This window comes from Balaenoptera musculus, chromosome 9 (assembly GCF_009873245.2).
Source record: "Balaenoptera musculus isolate JJ_BM4_2016_0621 chromosome 9, mBalMus1.pri.v3, whole genome shotgun sequence".
Classification (NCBI taxonomy): domain Eukaryota; kingdom Metazoa; phylum Chordata; class Mammalia; order Artiodactyla; family Balaenopteridae; genus Balaenoptera; species Balaenoptera musculus.
The window spans coordinates 82,989,050-83,011,375 of NC_045793.1; the positions used below are offsets into that span (position 1 = coordinate 82,989,050).

At 31.7% G+C, this 22,326-nt stretch overlaps 1 protein-coding gene across 3 annotated transcripts in view; it reads left to right on the plus strand.

Annotated features, from left to right (window-relative positions):
- Window positions 1-22,326, plus strand: part of HGF (hepatocyte growth factor) — an 81,910-nt gene that overhangs the window by 47,831 nt on the left and 11,753 nt on the right. For all 3 annotated transcript variants that reach the window (XM_036863601.1, XM_036863602.1, XM_036863603.1), the window contains 5 exons: window positions 1,167-1,341; window positions 4,827-4,954; window positions 13,321-13,423; window positions 16,791-16,924; window positions 22,073-22,111. In XM_036863601.1, coding sequence (XP_036719496.1) covers window positions 1,167-1,341; window positions 4,827-4,954; window positions 13,321-13,423; window positions 16,791-16,924; window positions 22,073-22,111 — 579 coding nt within the window. The remainder of the gene's footprint in view (window positions 1-1,166; window positions 1,342-4,826; window positions 4,955-13,320; window positions 13,424-16,790; window positions 16,925-22,072; window positions 22,112-22,326) is intronic.

The following is a 22,326-nucleotide window of genomic DNA, read 5'->3' on the forward strand; positions in this document are numbered from 1 at the left end:
TATTCACTTCTTAAACTATCCTAGAGGGTGTCAACTTGAGCTTTATGCAGAGGCACCTTGAATAACCATTTAGGTTATAAAGGTAACTGGGAAGTTTACATGGAAACAAACATTTTCATGAATGTTTTGAGAAGGTATATGAATTTTAGTTGCTCCAGAATGTTTTGAGTTATATTTTATGCAAGTGAGTAAACCTTAAGACAAAAGACAGAGTTCAAGTTGTGGTAAATTTAATTTTGTACTTTAAAAATTTTCTTACTGAGATTTTCAGGATCTTCATGAAGTATGGTAAAGCACTGCAATTGGACTAGGAAAAAGGCAACAAATAAATCTGCCTAGAAGCAAGTAATGTTTCTTAAAAGCCAACAAGTTGATTAAGAAGAAAAATGTAGCATATCAGCTTAGAATATATTTATTATTTTAGAGGAAAACCATGGTTAATACCATTACCAACTTTGTAACTATTTAAATAAACTAATTTTAGGAGTAATTGTATAGTCATTTCAGAAATACTGTATATTTGGCATGTATAAGTTATAGTGACATATGGAAGTAAAATGCCTTTAAAGAATTTTTCAAGAATAAACTAATCTAGTGTTTGAATGAAAAGAATTGGAATGGAGATAGTAATAGTGACAAACTGATTTTTAAAAAATAACTCTGTTCTCTAGACTAGCATTAATTTTCTTTTTCTTACTTTTTTTAATGGCCAAACTTACGGCACAGTGCTAAAATTTCCCTACTTGGTCACTATATTATTTGTAGATGTTTTCCAATTTCAAAAGTAAGAAAAGTGATTTTTAAAAAACATATGCAATACTTAAACATTAATAAATAGAGAGATTTTACACCTATTGTTAATAATGAGTAGATAGAGCCAGGAAATTTAAATATTATTAAATGATGCTTTTTAAAACAGGTCTAGATAAAGTCAAGCCAGAATGTTCTTTTTACAAGCAGAGAAATTCCATGGTTGAGTCCACCATGTTAATTCCTCCTTTTGTTTGAGTGAGACAGTAGTAATGATAAATTGAATTTTTTATTCCATTCAATTATTATAAAAATTATGTGACAGAAAACCCTGCTAATAAAATGCAAGTGAACTCTAAGAGGTAGATGACAGATTGAAATATTTTATTTAAATTTATATTTCTTTTTACCAATAGCTCACAGTACTATGAATGACACAGATGTCCCTATGGAAACAACTGAATGCATTCAAGGTCAAGGAGAAGGTTACCGGGGCATCATCAATACCATTTGGAATGGAATTCCCTGTCAGCGTTGGGATTCCCAGTATCCTCACCAGCATGACATAACTCCTGAAAATTTCAAGTGCAAGTGAGTAAATTAGAGAAATATAAATTTCAGTAGGCCCTGGGGAAAATGAGGCAGAGTGGTTGCTTTTTACTAATTTCTGTGTTAGTGATCCTTAAACTTTAGTGTGCCTAGGGAAAATTCAGCAATGAAAAGGCAGATACATCCACACAGAGACTTTGATTGCTCAGGTCTGAAATTTGGACTTCAAATAATACATTTTAACAAGCACTCTTGGTGATTCTGAATCAGATGGTTGATGTACCATCCATGCTTTGGGAAACACATCCCTAGGTTTCTGATCACAGCTTTGCTCTTGCAGGTCTATTTAATAAACCAATTACTGGTAATGATAACCAGGCAAGTTTCAAACTAGTGCCTTCTTAAATTTTCATATTAACTTCAGGGGAGATTACAAGGCACACCTTGATTTTGATCAACATGGTAAACTGATGAGTTTTCAGCCTTGAAAAAAATTATTTTTAAAATTTTGAATGAGTGATTTTTATTGTTTCTAAATTTTCTTTAAAAAGTGGGGAAATAAAACAGCTGTTTAGATGAACCAAGCCGAAGAAACTGCCCTTGAATATCAATTACATAGTTATGTTCTTCTCCATGGCTGCTTTTCTTCACCACTTAACTTTTGTTAGACAGACAGCCACAATGCCATGTGTTTTTAAATTGCCCACCTTGTTATTAGGAACATAAAATGATTGCTTTTAAAATTTATAACACACGTGTCATTCATAGTGGCTTTGCTGAAATAGCACCTATAAATAACATATATTGCCTTTATGTAACTGGCTTTTAATAAGAGAGCTTAACATTTCAAGATGGAGAACTATGAACATTAGTTGGCCCATCCACTGGAGAGGGGATATAGTCTATGTTTTTTTATTTTATTTTTAGATTTTTAAAGCCAATTCAGAGTTCTTTGCTTAGATAGTAAATATTCATCTGTTATGTTTTTTAAATTATTTTATAGTAACAAATTTATAATTGCCACTCTGGGGTTTATTTCCTTCATTTTCTTCACAGCAATTCACTCTCTATTTTTGACCCATGTGTTTCATACCTCAGAAATAAACATAAAACTAGAGAGAGCAAAGAAAATGAGAAACGAATAGTTAAGGGAGACAAAGGAGACAGTGTCAGCGCCATGCACACTTTTTGTCAACTTCTAATGACTGGTAATACTCAAGTTAGAGACTGTGTATGTGTAAATACCCAAATGAACCTCATCTGTAAGAAAAAAGATAATAATTATAGAAATTGAATCCACACATTTCACAATTAAAAATGATCAAAAGTTTAGCTGTTACATGTTATTGGAATTTAAGACATTCTTTCTTAATTGGTTATTTGGTCAAGGTAACCAAACATAAATGTCAAAAAAACAAAAAGTGAGCTGTGTTATAAAACTGATAAAATCTGACTCAACATTTTACTCAGAGTATTGATGCATTTACTGTTTGTGGGCTAGCAGAGAATGGAATACTGGTCGGGTATCTCTGGTTGTACTAAACACGATTTGCCCCAAAACTGAGACTCCTTACAAATGACGATCTTTAAAACACTATTTTTAGGGCAGGAACAGAGACGTAGACATAGAGAATGGACATGTGGACACGGGGTGGGAAGGGGAGGGTGGGACAAATTGGGAGATTAGGTTTGACATAAATACACTATCATGTGTAAAATAGATAGCTAGTGGGAATCTGCTGTACAGCACAGGGAGCTCAGCTCGGTGCTCTGTGATGAACTAGATGGTGGGGGGGGGGGAAGGGAGGGAGGGAGGTCCAAGGGGGAGGGATATAGGTATACATATAGCTGATTCACTTTATTATACAGCAGAAACTAACACAACATTGTAAAGCAATTTTACTCCAATCAAAACAAAACAAAACAAAAACACTATAACTGAACAATACTGCCTGTGGTGAATGTACATGAATCATATAATCATTAATTCGCTTTAATAATTGTAAACACTTCTTTCTTCAAGTGAAGGGAAAGAACTTAGAAAAAATATTTGAGCAAACCTTGACTCTCATTCTTGCTTAATCTAGATTAATGAGGTGCTTTTAGATATAGATTATAGAGGGCCTAAGCTAAGATTTTTGATAGCCTCAGATCTCTGTTTAATTATCTTGCCTTAAATTAATAACTCAAAATAATTTAACTAAGCAATTATTCATCTAAAATTGCAAATTTGTGTACACTTTATGTAAAATTCAATGCACGTATTTTGTACTGACAGTTTTTTTAAACATGAGTATAAATTGGTTAGAAGAAAGAAAAGATTTTCTTCATCTTTCCAGTTAATAATTTTATAAGAAGGGTAAAGGCTTGAATATAGGTTATAAATAAGAATATTTGCTATACAATGGCCTTAGCTATTGGCATTCACTGTTCTTACAACCTTAAATAACAGTTGTGTCAGGACCTATTTTGGCTAGATAAACTACTACCTGTTGATTTTATAACCAAACTCAAGCTTCTTCTTTAAAGACTTTTCAGTTTCTAATGGTCAATTTGGATAGTAATAAAAGTGTAGTATTTTTAATTGGGCCTAAGTGAAATAAATAATGTACCTTCCAATAGACTGAATATTAATTTTGTTAAATTATTAGCAGGGATTTACGAAAAGAAAGTACATGCTTTCTTCAAATTAGAGAGCATTATCAGGAGAGCAAATCATAAATTCCACATTTTATTTAACATGAACCTTGCATTAAGGTAAAATCCTTTTACATACAGATAATATTAGTTTAGACTTTTTCCTTATTGTGAACTCTAAATGTCTAACTATATCATTGGTAAAATAAAGGAAGTACATGTATTACATTGACAACTTTTTCTATAGTTAGGTTATCTATATTGTAATTAGGATTTAATTTTACAGAAATATAAAATTGCATGTTGTAATCTCTAAATCAAGAAAGAACTACATTGGAATTAAAAGAAATCTATGTAGTGAATTAAATAAATCAAAGAAATACAGAATTTAAAGAAGAAATATCTATCATGTGTTTTGTGGCAAATGTTTGAATAGGTGGAACTTCATTTTTAAACAAGAGAAATTAAAGACTATTAATTATAATAGCCTTTCTTCTGTAAAGAGAATGTGTTTCTACATTATAGACAGTCCATGAAAAAGTAATAACAGACCAGTTTTTAAAAATTGTAACAGTTGAGAGTCCACGTCTTGAAAATGAGTGAGAAGAATGAAGTGGTACTATTTCTCTTTCACGAAGCAGTAGTGTTTGTGTGAAACTCCAGGTCTGTGGAAGAAGAAGAATTCTGACATCTGACAGCATTTATTTCAGTAATGTGGGCAGTGTCAGTTGTGTATACTGAATTCTAAACTGTTATAACTATCCTAAATCTAAAACGTAGGGCTCTATTTATAGAATGCATACATTCTAGGATTCTAGAAATGTAATAACACTGACTTCACCAAAGTAAGAAACCCTGGCAATTTACATTAACATGTTTATTCTCAATAGGGACCTAAGAGAAAATTATTGCCGAAATCCAGATGGGGCTGAGTCACCGTGGTGTTTTACCACTGATCCAAACATCCGAGTTGGCTACTGCTCCCAAATTCCAAAATGTGATGTGTCAAGTGGACAAGGTAATAGCTGACATTTTGCAGTGTGGGCATGATTAAATTCAGTGGAAATGCCTAAATGGAGTACACATTACAGCAGAAGACTTATTTCTTGTTGCACTGTTAGCAAACAAAATCACCAAGCCTGAAGTTGGATTTCTTTTATATATTAATTTGTTCAATATCTCTTTATTTATTTGAATGTATACTAGTTCCAGGGACAGTTTTAGGCACTGTGGATATACCAGTAAAACAAAACAAAATTCTCTGATCCCATTGAACTAACGTCCAGCAAACAAAAACAAGCGAAATTAAAATGTAGGTGGAGATAGTAAGTAAGTTTGTGTAAGTGCTAGAGAGATAAATGTCCCAGAGTTAGAGGGAGGAGGGTGTTGCTATTTTATACTTTAATGGTCTGAGAAGATCTTACATATTAAGGTAACATTTAAGGAGGACCTGAAATAAGTCAGGGAGCAGCATGTGCCACGTGCACATACTTGTAAAGAGCATTCTAGGTAGAGGAAACTGCAAATGAAAATGGCACGAGATGGGAGAGTGCTTGGAAAGTTAAGAGAAAGAAACGCGCATCATTGTGGCTGGTACAGAATGAGCAAGGTAGAGGGTAGCAGGAGATGAGGTGAGAGAGCAACTGGGCTAAAATTCCATAGGCCTAGTAGAAACTGGAAGGATTTACACTTCCATTCTGAAAGAGGAGAGACTCTGTTGTAGGATTCTGAGACGGGAGCTAAATGATCTGTCTGACTTAAATTTTAACTGGATGACTCTGGCCGCATTATGAAAAATAGCCAGAACTCCTGACAAACGGCCAAAACAGGGGAATCAACTGAATGATTGCTTCAGTAATTTAGGCCAGAGACGAGAGTGATGTGTACTGGGGTGTTAGCAGCAGAGATGATATGTAACAGTGGGATTTGGGATAAATCACCATTGTGCTTGGAAACATAGACACCATTGAAAATAATTGTTTCAGGGAGCAGTGGTTGAGAAAAGTCACATTGAAGTAGGTTTAAAAAATCATTTGTCAAAAATTAATAATAATGGGCTCTGGGCATTTATTGGTATATAATGAATTAGGAGTTATGATTTTTAAATAATCACATTCTTTCACATAAATTTAATTATGATGGTCATGGCCATGGTCAGTCCTAAATCATTCTAAAAAGTCCAAGCCAAATTTAAAACTCTATTTCATGGATTTATTGCCCTGTACATACTTCTTCCATCCCCTGACTTTCCTCAGTGCCATTTTTTGTGAACAACTCTGAAAACAGTTGTAGAGGGAAGAAGAGATGAGTCCCTTTTCAATCAATTTCACTCTTCTTGGGCAGACTTTAAAGGTCAGTTGGAAATAAAGTTGAAACCAATGATTAAGGGAGGTTTGGTACCAGCTGGATCTTCTTTGTCCCTGCCTTAGTCATTTAAACAATTACTGATAAATTCTGAGTGATAGAGGCAAGTGAGAACAATTGTTTTATAAGCTTCTGATGTGTATTAAGATGCTTTAATGTACATATATATCACTTATCAAAGATCAGGTAATAGAATATGAGGATTTTGGGTTTTGAAAGTTAAGCTGATGTTGTTGCTTATATAATAGAGCTGCATATTAATAGATGAAGAAATTAGCTTTATGGAATTTAAATAACTTGCCTGAACTCTCAAATTAGCACAACTGTGAGTCACTCAAATTCTCCTTAAAATGACCTTTCCATTACTCAATGCTTTTTCCTTTTCAATAACACTTTAACAATATATTATATTCCTTTTTTTAACAATATATTATATTCCTTTTCTTTAACAATATATTATACCTGATATATGCAACAATGTGCTAGGCTCTGTGGGGCAATTTGAAAATGAATAAGTCCTACTTAAGAGACACTGTTAGCCAATTCAACATACAGCTGTGAAATTTTAAGAGAGTTATGTCATTGTATAATACTGCCAAGCTAGTAGTATGGATTGTTACATATTTGATATGTACACATGCAGGCACACACACACACACACACACACACACAAGGATGTTGCTCTTATCCTTCTCTATATAGCAGGAAATATAAATTCCACATATAGGTTGATGAGTTAAAAACTTTTGCTCAAATCTTGCAACATCTGATTTAGCATATATATAAAAGCTCTTCCAGTTGGATATTAAATAACTCTGTTAAAAAAAAGAAAACTGAAATTGCAGAATTTCTTTAAAAATGCTGATAAAACACAGTGTATTATACTATGTAAGGTACATTTAAGGCAGGAAACAAAACACAATTCACAGCTTTAAATATTTATATCAATAATACACATAATGAAGACAGGGGAATGAAATTTCCCACTCAAAGAGGTGGAGGAAAAAGTAAACCAAAAGCAACACATGAAAGAAAACAACTAAGATAAAAGCAGACATTAATAAGGTAAAGAAAAGAAAACAGTGGAACTAATGAATAAAGCCAAATGATGATTCTTTGAAAAAAATTAACAAAATAGACAACCACCAGATAACTGACTCATGAGAGGAAAAAATATATAAAATAATAATTATGAAGGCAGAAATAACCAGTGAAACAGGAAAACATGAGACTATTTTATACAACTTCATGTAAAAACTGAAAATGAAAGTAAAATGGGTAATATACTAGGAAAATTCAAGTTATTTGAATTGACCCTGATAGAGAAAGAAAACTTAGACTCATTCCTATAGAAGAAACATGGAAATTTACTAATAAAGTATTCCACCACAAACACATCATGCCTAGATGAATTCATAGACCAGGTGATCTCAATGCTATGTAAATTGCCCTGTAGCTTAACCAATGCAGTAAAATTTCCAAATTATTTTTATGATGGAATTATAATATTGAAACTTAAACATGATAAAGGTATCACAGAAGAAAACTATAGACTTATCTCATTTGTAAATATTAATGTAAAAATCTTAAATGAAATTTGAGTGAACAGTTCAATAAAGAAATTAAGTAAATAATACATAATGATTGAGTGGAGTTTAGTCTGAGAACAAAAATGGTTCAGTTTTAGAAACCCATTAATATAATTCATCTTAGTTGTAAGAAAAACAACCATATAACAAATCTTAACAGACTTTGAAACTACTGTGACAAAATTCATGCATTCTTCATAAAAGTACTCAAGAATTTGTGGAATACATACATACTTACACACACACCCATATATCCACTCATATATATATATATATATATACTATAGATATATAGATGTAGATGTAATCTCAGTCATAAAACCACCACTTACTTGATGGGAAAACATAAGAGGTATTCTTACTAAGGTCAAAAAGAAAACAAGAATGTCTAACATCTCCTTTACTATTTAATATTGTAAATATAAGTTAACATTATATTTCTCTGTAACATTGCATTGTCGATATTATTTTATACAATTAGATAAGAAGGCATATTTATTGATTGGGTAAAAAGGCAAAAGATCTTTGTGAAAATGATATAATAGTAATATACTTGGAAATCTGAATTCAAATAAAAAAACCACTAAGGTAGCAGGATACACATTAATATACAAATATTAATAGCATTCATATATGGTTTTGAAAATCTAATTAAAGAGAAAACTATATCTATAATAGGAAACAAAACTGAGGAAAACTTAGGAATAAACTTAGGAAAGTTGTGCAAATCTATGTAATTATATTTTAAATTACTACTGAAAGCCCCAAATTGTACTTTAACATGTAGAAAAACATCCTTGTTCTTGATATGAGAACTCAACATCATAAATGCATCAATTCCACCTAAGCTAATTTGTAAATTTAATGTGATATTTTCTGATATCAAACAAATTCATTCTAAATTTTTCCTAGGAGAATAAACATGTAACTATACTAAGGAAAACCTTGAAAAAGAAGAGGATTAGAGGTAAATAACCCTATCAGATGTTAAAATATTTTTTAAAGAGTTTATAATTAAAAGAATGTAGTTCTAGCACATGAATAAATTGACAGAACACAGAATCCAAAAACAGACTCCTTACTGAGATTATATTTAAAATGTGGCACTATATGTCACTGGGTAAAAATAAACTTTTAAAATATAATAATGGATCAATAAAGTACCGTTTGGAAAAATAATAAAATTAAATCCATGCCTTGCACCATACCCGAAATTAAACTCCAAATGGATAAGAGATGTAGTGTAAAAAGGGATACCATTTATATACTAGAAGTAAACTTGGAAAAATGCCTTTATAACTTAGATGTGGCGATATGCTTTTAATTAACACTAAAAATCTAAAGGCAATAAAAGAAAAAAATAATAAGCTACATCAAAAACTTGCCATGGCAAAAAACATAAACAAACCCATCATATTTAAATTCAAAAGACAAATTTGGAAATAAGTCTTAAAATGTATATCACAGATAAAGATAAATATTTTTAATATACATAAACTGTGAAAGTGAAAAGTATAGGACCAAAAAATTAAATAATGGACAAAATACATGAACAGAAAGATTTCTTTAGAGAAAAATATAAAAATTCCCTTAAATACATGAAAATTATGCTTAAATTCACATGTAACAAGAAAAAAACTAAAATATAGGTATTGAGATTTTTCATAATATGAGACTTTTATTTCTCACATATAAATTCACAAAAATTCAAAAGCTTGACAATGCTATCTTTTGGCAAAGCTGTATGGGGAAATGAACTCTCATGCTTTGCTCTTGGGAGTGCAAAATGATAAAATCCTTATGGAACAGAATATTACAATAATTAAATTACATATGCATTCACCTTTTGGACCAATAATGCACTATCTGAATATACAGCTCCAATAATATGCAAAAACATATGCACGAGTTTTTTTATTGCAGCGTTTTCTGTACTAGCAAAACAACCCAAATCTACTCTGGCGAAGTCACACAATGGAATACTGAAAATTTGCAGAAAGAATGATAAAACTTTTCATGAACTAATATGAAGTGATTTTCAGGTATATTATTAATTAAAAAAAAAGCAAGGCACTAAAATATACATTTGGTATTCTATTAGTAATAAATAAAGGGATTTACTACTAGTAATAAAGAATGGGATATAATAATACATATATAGACTATATATACGTATAGTTATATATTTATATTACATATGTATATATGTGTGTGTGTATATACATCTTTGCCAAAAAAGTAAAAAAAAAAAAAAAAAAAGAAAGAAACACAAGAGCCATAAACAAGAAACTAATGAAATTGGTTACTTGTAATGGTGGGTAGTAGTGGGTAGAAATATGACAAAGAAGCAAGAGGGAAAATGAGAACACTCTGAATACACACTTTCACATAGTTTTGACTATCAACCAATATTAATGTTTTAATAATGTTTTAAATGTTCAAAAAGTAATCTCAAGAAAGATGGAAAAAAAACACAGAAATGCGCCTATCTGTATATCAAATAGATACCATTACTACAGAATTTGGAAAAAAATTCCAAATAATTTTTAAACACAATTTTCTGACTATATATAGCCTCACTGGAATACATTTAAAGTTAGATAACTTTAAATACCTTTCGAACTTAAAAGTGTAATTTTGCTGTATTAGGATGTAGCAGCTTTAACATTATTTTGTGTGCATTGGAGAATTCAGAAAATGAGCAAAGACACTGATGTTACCTAGAATCATGGTTCTCACTATGGGAGAAGAAATACACAAATGAAGAGGAGACAAGGAACAACTCTGGTGCTAGATAGGAGTTAGAGGGATCAGTTACTCATGAACACACACACACACACACACACACACACACACACATGCACACACTTCCCAGCTCTATCAAATGAAAGGGACTAGAAACAATGGTACCAAATAGCAATGAGCACACATGGCACCCACGTCTTCTCCTTACCTTTCATCACTAACATAAACAATGGCTCCTTGGTGAAATGGAAGATTCCGGGCCTGGGGCAAGAAAAAACATAAAGTGAAGCTGGAACATCTTATGCCAGCAAGTTAATAAGTGCTCAAAATTTATGTCTTCCTCTCAAAAACCCATAACCCAGATCTAATTCATGAGGAAAACATCAGACAACCCAACTGATGGACATTTTACAAAATACTAGTTCTCCTTAAAACTGTCAGGATCATCAAAAAAGAAAGTCTGAGAAAACTGTTACATCTAGAAGAGCCTTAAAAATCACGACAGTTAAATGTAATGTGGTATCACGTGGGATCCTAGGACACAAAAATGTACACTAGGTAAAAACTAAGAATTTAAACAAAATATAGTTTTCAGTTAGTAATAATGCATCAGTATGGTAAATAGTTGTGAGAAATCTATCATACTAATATAAGATAGTAAAAGTAGGGGAAACTATGTGGTATATTAGAATTTTCTGTACCAACTTACAACTTTTCTGTAAATTAAAAACTATTCTAAAATAAAAAGTTTACTAAGGAAAAAAAAAACCTAGCTCATATTCAAATAAAACGGTGGTAGTGGTAAGGAGGATCTCTTTCTCTAATACAGAAAACACAGGTGTAAAATCAAAAATGTATCAAAGAGCAGTACCAATATACCGCATTGCACAACTGCTTTCTTCAGTAAGAAATTATCTGAAGAATTTACTACCTAACAGCCAAAGGTTTAACCTTTCCTAATGTAGAAAAAAATAGCACTGTCAGAGGAAAATATTTTAACTGATATATTCTGCCTATGTACAAGAATTGGATTTTACAAATTTATGCTTTCTGAAAACAATTTTATTGTATATGGTAATGACTGCTATATTATCTGTATCAAATCCTATCCTATTTGAGTTTTTATATCTAAGTTCAAATTTATGGATATCAAAACATGACTATTGAATATATTATTATATTTCTTTTTTACTAAATTAATTCCTGGACAAATTATTATTCATTTAAAAATTTTAGTAGAATTTGTACCTATTATTTATTCTAATTACATAGCATATTTAAAACCAATGATAATATACTATGGCTTACCAACTTTAAACCAGAGAATAATCTTAATGTTAATGTATGTTTGTAGATAATATTTTATAGTTAAAACTACAGTTTTTATTCATATAAAAATCAGAATTGTTAAATAGTTACTATTAAAATATGCAGGGTTATTTCAAAATATGGAATAGTGCTTCTTTTCAAATGTAGAACTGCAACTTACATATTTGAAAGAACTTAACTTCTTTTTATTATTTTTTAAAATTACAAATACGGACACTTCTATAAATGTTTAATAAAACGCAAACTGCTCAGTTGAAAAAAAGTGAAAAATAAAACCACATGGGAAATGATAAAAGACACAGGAGCCATTTTAACATGGCTTCCATTGGCTAAAGATGGAACAATTTGAGCATCAAAATGAACAACAGGAATAGATAATATATCATGCTGAATAAAAGAGAATCCATGAGTCCATATTTACATTACTACTTCTACTAGTAGACTACTACTACCACTACTACTACTACTACTAGTAGTAGTAATACTTAAATGGAAGGAGTAGAGGAGAAGGAAAAACTTTCATTTACAGAAGAATAACAAGAGAGAAAGAAAAGTAGGAAATAAAAAAATTATTTTAAAACCAGCAGAGTAATAACTGATTCATGCAAAATTAATCAAAGTATGCCTAAGCCATTTTGTGAAAATTTGTTTGGGAATAGGATGTAGTCAGCCTCAAAGGCCTCAAAATATTTTTGTTTGTTTTTCTTATATATGAAGAGAAGTTTTTCCTTTATACCACTTAGCCAAGTTATCAAACTCATCAGCAATAATTGAACAAACTGACATCATGTGTCACATGAAATAATCCTGAAAAAAGGACAAAATATCACCTAGGCAATATTTCTGCATTTAACTTGATTTCATTCATGAGAAAATAATCAGGCAAAATGAAATTAAAGAGCATTTGTGAAACAGCTGGCTTGGATGACTCAGAATGTCAATCTCACGAAAGACAAAAATCAAAACACAACAAATGTGACTGGTATACGAGTGCTCATTATATCATTCTTGTGACCTTCCTGTGGAGTAAAATTCTTCAGTAGAAAATATTGGAAAATATGTGTCACTCACAAAATTCTCATTTCTTTGGTGTCCCTAAGAGCCACTCATTTAATTTTTTCTTTGATTTTTTTTGAATTTGTAATTTGATACATAAACTTTCATTTTAATGAAGAAGAAATTTGACTAAAAATAAAGATATTTTATGAGAGATAGTTAAGTGTCTGCTTTGTACAGATTTCAGTGCTTTGTTTTAATTTTTATGTTGATTTTCATGAATTCATATGCTTATAAAAAAAGTCTTTGTCCTATACTCCCTAGTATTCATTAGTCTTCTTTCCATATATTTTATGTTTAGATTGTTATCGTGGGAATGGCAAAAATTATATGGGCAATTTATCCAAAACACGATCTGGACTAACATGTTCGATGTGGGACAAGAACATGGAAGATTTACATCGGTATGTAAATTTCTTTCTTTCAATATATAGTATGTAGTGATAACAGCAGATAGGTGTATTGAGGTACATTGGTATTTCTTTCTATTCATTTATATATTATAGTAAGCTAATAAAAACATTAGATTGATCATTCTGTGCAACTCAGTTTAACATTTTCTCTCTATGTGGCAAACTTAAATAAACAATTCAAACCAGTACATATTTATTGAGCATTTACTATGTGTTCTGCTCTGTAACAGGTGCCTTGGGAACATTAACAAAAAGTGGACATACATTTGGGCTCCACCTTTAAGCATGATATGGTCATACGGAGAAAACAATTACACAACTGGATAAGACATTGTATAATGAAATGTCAAATCTAGTGTTTCAAATAGTACATTATAGGATTATATTCTCATAATTATTTAATTATTAATATTAGTTTATAAAATTGATAAGTGACCATCTTCATGTATATACATACCTTAAAATTCCACTTAACTACTAAAAACTTATTGAGATATGTTTCCTTGTATAGCTTTATTCTGATACACACGCTTTTTCTATAATTAAAGCAATGGATATGTAATTGAAAAAAATCTATGTATTTCAGAGAATTAGAGATTTTGACATTGGACATATTCACAACAAAAGCAGTTATCTTCCACTTGACCCCAGCAGTAGTGCTAGTGTGTTTGAAATTACAAAAGACGTATGAGACATAGTTGCAACATAGAACAGATTTGTATTAAATATCCTGGAATATATACAGCAGGATTAAAAGAAAAATGGTAGTGTCATTTAATAAAGTATCTACAACATGGTTGCTTTCTGTGAGTTGTTATCTCATTTGACCATCATAATCCTATATGGAAGATATTTCTGTATGTGTGAATAAGAATTTAAGGATCCAGAGAAGTTGAGTCATTTTGCTCCTGGTTCCACTTTAGCTTTAAAGTTCGTATTCTCTTTCAAAATTTACTCACTAGTGGATGATATTTTTTCGACTAATTTACTTCACAAACAAATAGTGATAGTTCTAAAGCAGTGTTCTCTAACATAAATATGCAATTGACATATGTAATCGCACTTGTACTTTTTAAGTTTTCCAGTAGCCATACTTACAGAAGTAAAATTAAACAGGCAAATTTTTAAAATAATGTTTTTATTAATCCAATATTTCTAAAGCTTTTCATTTCAATATGTATTCAACATAAAAATTATTAATGAGCTATTTTACATTTTTATATTAAACCTACAAAATTTGTTGTATATTTATAATTATAGCACCTTTCAATTTGGATGAGCCACATACTAGCTTTTCTGCGGTTACTGTGGCTAGTAGCTACTGTACAGGACACTGTAGCTCTAGGACTTCAAAGTTAAGCAGAATTCTGCCATCATGGATCTCACTCTAGTATGGAATGGCAGAAAACAGCAAATGCCAATGCCATATTAGAAAATCCACGAAAAAAGCATATCTTATGTTATGGGACTGCAAACAAGTGACACCCACACTTAAATGGTCAGGAAGTTTTCCTACAGGAAGGGATGTTAGTTGGGACATACGTAATAAGTAGGAGTTGGTGAAAGTAAGTGTAGGAGGAAAAGTACATCAGGCAGAAGAAATAACTTGTCCAAAAGCCCCAAAATGGAGGTGTATAAAAATCAGAAATAACTTTAATAAGGTTGAAACAGTATAATTTGGTTAATGTCCACAGAGAAGAAATTCTCCAGTGGCAAAACCATACAGGATCCTGTAAGCTGTGTTAAGAAATTTGAGTTTTATCCTAAGCATTAAAGGAATTCATTCAAGAATTTTAAGCAAGAATTGGCATGATTAAAATTAATGCTGATTTCAACACTGATATTTTTAAAAGCATTTTTAGAAATATGGTGGGGTGGATCTAGCTCTTCACGGACTTGTGAAAGACAATTGTAACCAACTCTGCCTTCAGTGATTCCATATTAGAAGCTTGACAGTTTTATGGTGGAAGTAGTTACAGTTACACTACAGAAATATGCAAGGACAACAAATAAAGACCTCCTCCCCCCATACACACTTCAGAGTGCTAGTTGTTAAACATTTACCAGCATACCACTGGAAACACGTTGCATATTTATTCAGGGATGCAATGGTTATAACTCAATTCATTGAGTTTAGGTTTGCCTTTGGAGATAGTTAAGAGTCATTTGGAAACAACTTGTAGGATACTGATGAATGACTAAGTTGCATGGTACCATTTTGGTTTAAGAACAAACTATGACGAGTAAAGAGGTAATACTGTGTGGTGGTTTTGAACACTGACTCTGGAAAGAGCCGTGTGTTCAAACACATGTTCTAAAGCTTAAAAACCATGTGACCCTAGAAAGATTAATTGTCCTCTGTGGATTTCAATTTCGTCAAATACAAAATTGCATAATCTTCGAGCCTGTCTCATCAGGTTGGTCTAAGGGCATATATGTAAGTCATCTGTAATAGAACCTGTCACATAGTAAGTATTGTATGTCTTTACTGTTGTATTGGTCCAAAAAGTAAATCCAAGTTTAGTAAGATAGTCCAAGTTTCTATGTTGAAGCTCTTCCCAATTTTTAAAAATGACATATTAATTATGTTCAAGCATGGTAGTAATTAGTAATCCAAAACAAATTAAGTTAGAATGTATAGTTTTCATGACGTGGTCAGGATGGCCATGTGGAATTTGACTTCATTAATGTTACTGAGGTAAATGTAAATATTGATGTTATATGAGTGGGCATGGTCTTATAACATACAGTATTTTTGCTTTACTTTTGTAATAAATTTAGTTAAGATGTAAAATGAGAAAGGCTGAAGTGTTACTCAATTATCTGTCAAAAAATCATATTTTGTAACTATATGACCAGTGAAATTTTAGAATTTAATAATTTTATTAGCACGTTATTATTGTTTTCAGTGTATCTTCCAGTACGTTGTCATAGTAATGTTGCTAGTGATGCTTCTTTACATGTTTCTGAAACATGAAAAAAAATACTTTTGCAATAGCTTGCATTTTCTATGCATTTTATAACTTAGATCTTTGTCATCTGCTCCTTTTTTGGCACAGGGGTACTGTTACCTTGCCAGTATAGTTATTAAATAGAAGCAAAGTCATAAAATCTTTTATCACTTTATCTATGCTGATTATTCAGACTTATTCCTGAGTTAAAGAACATCCTTCCAAACTGCAAGAACAACAACAAAATAAGTCTCAAAAAAAAACACCCCGAAATTCACAGCAGGTAGCTTGTGAATTTCATTGTATCTGTAATGAAAGTTATGCACTAGGATTATATCTTCGTGACATTTTGTTTCTCTTGGACAAGATGTGCATTTTGTGATGTTCAGAGTTTGTTGTTTATGCAGGCATATCTTCTGGGAACCAGATGCTAGTAAGCTGAATAAGAATTACTGCCGGAATCCTGATGATGATGCCCATGGTCCCTGGTGTTACACGGGGAACCCTCTCATTCCTTGGGATTACTGCCCTATTTCTCGTTGTGAGTACATTTTGTGATCTTTTTCAGGTGAACCATTTTAAATATACTGCATGCCCTCTAAAATGATACCTTAACCAGAGGTGGAAATAATATAGGAGGGCTAGAGTTGATCCCAAAATAAGGATGCATTCCAGACAGCAACACACATACACACAACTTCGTCTCTCCTCTAGACAAGGGGACAATCTGCTGACCTTTTAAAAGAGATTTTCCTCCCTCAGAAGATTCCTATTTGGAATTCAGAAGTAATACATGGCCATTGTTCTGACTGGGCTAGAAAGACCTCTACACCCCCCACCCCCACCACCACCACCAATAAATACTAACTGTTCAGCCTCTGAAAGTAGCAGAGCCCTTAGCAAAGTCCCCAGCCCACTAAAAGACCCATAAACAGATCAGAGATAGTTGTGCTTCCATTTTCTTCTCAGCTGTTTAGGCCAAGACTAAGAAGCCTAAAACATTCCATCTACTTCTCTGAGCCCAAGATGATTTTGTTTAAAAAGTATTAGCACATAAAGTAAAAGATATATGTAAAATGTATATGTCTGGTACACTTCATGTAAAAGAGCGTCTATATAGCAATAAGAAAAAGATGAGATGATTCGAGAAAATTGAAGATGAATCTTCAAGAATAAACTTAATAAACAAATGAAAAGATATTAAAACTTAATAGTAAGAAAATATAATAATTATAATGAAAAGATAAAAGCATAAGAAATCATTTCCACCTATCAGGTTGGCAAATAAGAAAATGATTGCTAATGCCTAATATTAGTGAGTACCTGGGTAATCAGACTCTCTCAATACTGTGCTGCTCTGTGTACTGGGAAGCCTGTATTGAAGTCAGTTTGGGGAAAGGTATCAGGATTTTCAGCCTCTGCATGACTGACATTTTCTGCTGGATAATTCTTTGTTATGGGAGGCTGTCCCATGCATTATAAGATGTTTGGTAGTGTCCCTGGCCTCTACCCACTAGATGTCAATAGCATCACCTCCACTGAGAACTGCTAATGGAGACTAATGTATATTGAGATGAAAATATATCCTCAATATATTATTGATTGAGTGAAAAAGACTTATAAAGCTCTATTAGTAGCAAGAGACCATTTTACTGTAGTACATGTCTCACAGCTCTGTTTATAGCAAACATCTTTAAACACTATGTTAAACTGCCTTCTTGTTTAAAAAAGACATAGTTTTATATGTTCAGTAAGAGTCCTGTTTTAAGAATGTTTTTCATGTGAGACAAGGCAGTAGCAAGTACCTTGAAAATAGCAGCAAAAATACTCACTTTAAAAGAGATTAGATTGAAGAAATGATGTTTGCTTTAAAACATAAAACACAAACACAAGTCTATATTTTCCATAATATACATCAAATTAAAGAGATAATTTCTCACCATAAATTGTAACACTAGTCACGTTTCATGAACTTTTAGCATAAAAGCAAACTTTTAAAATATGATGTTAATCAATTATATCTACAGTTAAAACTTGGAACTTCCCAATCTATTTTTAATAAAGAAATTTTCTATAATAGTAAATATATGTTCACAAAGAAATAGTATTTCATATTGTTATATATCATTTCATCAGCTTTAATCATAGCCTTTCAAATTAATTAGTGTTCTCCTAATGTTCCTAACTTATCCCAGATTAGGGTTTGCATAGGTCCTGAAAATGTTCTTTTATAGAAGATGTCTTTCTGGTTTTAACATTAAAATAAACAAGCAAACAGACCAACCTTTCCAACCTCTCTGGTGCACAAAAAAATTTTTTTTAATGGTGAAAGGGTTATTTTTTCTAAGTATTAGTTTTATTTCATGGTACCTCTTTGTGAAGTTTCTACGATTAAGAATAATGGAGGCTGGGCTTCCCTGGTGGTGCAGTGGTTGAGAATCCGCCTGCCAATGCAGGGGACACGGGTTCGAGCCCTGGTCTGGGAAGATCCCACATGCCGCGGAGCAACTGGGCCCGTGAGCCACAATTGCTGAGCCTGCGCGTCTGGAGCCTGTGCTCCGCAACAAGAGAGGCCGCGATAGTGAGGGGCCCGCACACCGCGATGAAGAGTGGCCCCCGCTCGCCGCAACCGCACAGAAACGAGGACCCAACACAGACAAAAATAAATAAATAAATAAATAAATTTATTAAAAAAAAAGAATAATGGAGGCTAATAGACTCTTCAATGACCTAGGAAGAAGGAAAGAAGTCAATGACCTGGCTTCTAAAACAAGTTCTATTGCTTTCCCTATAGAATTCCAGATTTCTAAAAATCACAGTAGCCTAATTTTAGTATGTAGATATAGTTAAGAGTAAAATGTTCCCATAGAGAACTGTGATTTGGTTTATAAATTTGAAACAAGACTCTAATAACTTTAAAGTTTTTAAAGCATATTTTCAACTAACATTTTTAAACTATAAGTTAGTAATGTGCTATTGAAAGACTTCAGGGTGTTGCTAGTATTTGATTAAATGCAATTGCAGATAACTCATTTATTTCAGTGTATTCTGAACATTAATTAATTTCAACAAATATTTTTACACTGTCATTTTTCTAACTAATATTTATAGCCAGGATTTATTTACATTTTTCTTGCTGGTGAAAGGCTAATAAAATTTATCTTTAGAAGATTTGAGTTCTTATTTATTTAACTTCAGAGACTATATATCATTTTCACACTGCACATTTGTATTACAAAACCTGTAAAGGTTTGTACTCCTTTTTAAAAAATGCTTACAAAATAATATTTAACATATATTTTTAAGGTTCTCAAGATGCAAAAATAAAACTGTAGAAATGTCTATATTTGTCTATATGCATATACACAGTATATCTTAGAAAATTCTTAAGTATTAAGAGAGCATAGTGGTTTAGAGTTTCAACTCTGATTTCCTGGGAAGGATTTTAGTTCTATCACTTTAAGTGCCTTGGGTAAATTATCTCCACCTCAGTTTGTATTTATTTATTCATTTGTTAATAATTTTAAATTGTGCTGCTATTGTATGCAAAGCCCTATATATCATTCTAGGTATAGAAAATATAAACAATGTTTCCTACACTCAAATCATTTTCAGTGTACAGAGGAGACATTTTACATACATAATCTCAAATAAAGTCATTGAAATACATACATATTAATATTAAAATATATAATAAGAATGGGAATACAAATGTCAGCGTGGAAAAAGATGTGCTGTTCATAAAGTTTTGAATTTGAGTTGAAACTTTAAGGATCTATTAAAAGAAAGTTTTCTTTATGTTTTCAGTAAGAGCACATGTTTGGTTCTGAGGCCATATAAACACACACACACACACACACACACACACACACTCACACACACCCCTACACTTCCATAGGAAAAACTTTTATCATTGACATGTTTTCCTTCTTCAAGTTTAAGGTGAATCAATATAAAGTAAGATTTGTATCATATATAGTTGTTCAGATTTGAGTACTATGGTGGAGACGTAAGGGAAAAGTAAAAGAGGAGAAGTGAAAATAGTATTTTAAGGTAAAATGGAAAAGGCCTAGAAAGCAGAAGAAACTAGAATGCTTTCAAAAAATTCATAATCTAACCAGCAACCCAGAATCTCTAGAAATCTGATTTTAAGTGGTAATGCAGCTTGTTCTAAGTTGTGAGAAATATTGGCTTAGAGGAAAATCTATATATATACTCTTAATTATTAAAGCCCCTAAATGATAAGATCTGCACATTTTTAAAAATTTAAATATTTTAGTAAGGTACAATAATGAACGAAATACTTTGTTGATGTATTAACTTGATGCCTAGAAATAGGAAACTTGATATGCAATTAAGAATACAATGAATAGTGTAGTCTTTCTCACCACAAACGATACAAAGAATAAATATCTAATTTTTTATTTTAGAATTTTTATGTAATTAACTTGAGTGGAAAAAGAAATATCCTTGTTGTTTTAATGACCACAGTCGGCCTCCATCCTAATTTGTACTGTAAACTAAAACAATGACCTCAGCTGACTCTAAGACAAAACCATCCCCAAGGATAAACTAAAGGGAAAGGGAAATGATGAAATTTGTATGTTCACCTTTACACTTATTCACTTAAAATATCTAGATCTGGAAAATGGACATAAATAAAAATGCTTTAGCATGTATTAATTTTTCTCAAGATTTCCCATAAATAAAAATCAAATTTGCATCTATTACAAAGGAATCCATATGCCATTTTTGTTTTGTTGCCAGTTTATTTGAGCTCAGGGCACTTCCAGAGACTAACAACCAGCTGGGTCTAAACAATGCCTGACTAAACTCTATGTCATCAATTCTGGACAGTCACACACTAAATTCCAGGAAATGTCTTGTACCTCATTCATTACTACTTAAGTATTTTCAAATCCTATCATCCTCCAAGCCTTTCTCTTGGCAGCAATTAAACCCCACTCAGTAGGGAGGTTGTAAAAAAGAAGTAAGTATGAAGTTTTAGTTATAATTTATTTGCAGTTTCTGGTATTCTTTTTTTAAAATACTTTTCCCCTTACTACCTAGAAACACCAGTCTTTGAAATATGCTAACAAAACATAATTATATTTGGCTATCCCTCCTTTTCCATGAGTGACCTTGATTTCTATCTTCTCGAATTCTTAAAAAAGTTTTCTGAAACATAGGAAGTTTTAATTATCCTTAACCATATAAAAGAAAAGTAATTTTCAGAAAAAATATAAATGGGTCAAATTACAGTAAAGCTACGTAGTTTATCTATATGAATGGCCCAAGTAAACAATAACGAGCATTAGTGCTGTTCCGTGGAATGTTCATTGTGTACGATGTTTGGCATCTTGGGAGAATGAGGCAGCTCCTTGTTGCTAGCAGTGTAATTCAAACTGCCAACATCCATCAAACCACATACCTGATAACCTTCACAGTCATAAAACAGGGCGTTCCTCACATGACCCACTACCAGTAGGTGCATGCTTTCAACTTTGTCTAAAAGCGATACATAATTACTCAAAAGAGTATTATTGCATTTTATTTTTGAATAAAATGTAAAGAATTGTAGTAAATTATCCATTCATGGATGTTTGGATTTCAATACACAATTCTGGTTCTATATAACAGAAATATGTATGTAAAAATTATGTATATACATATATATTTGTTTTTACAGGTGAAGGTGATACCACACCTACAATAGTCAATTTAGACCGTAAGTAATCTTTCAAAATAATATATCTGAGTCTCTATGTGTCAGAAATAACGTCATTATTTTCTTCATAGAAAAATAACATCATTATATAAAGTTCCATCATACAAATAAAATAATCTATTTTATTTTATTTGAACATTTTTTTTCTATGTGCATGTGTAAAGGTGTTACAAAGGCAACTGCATAGTGAATATCAAAATTCAATGCTCTGTCAC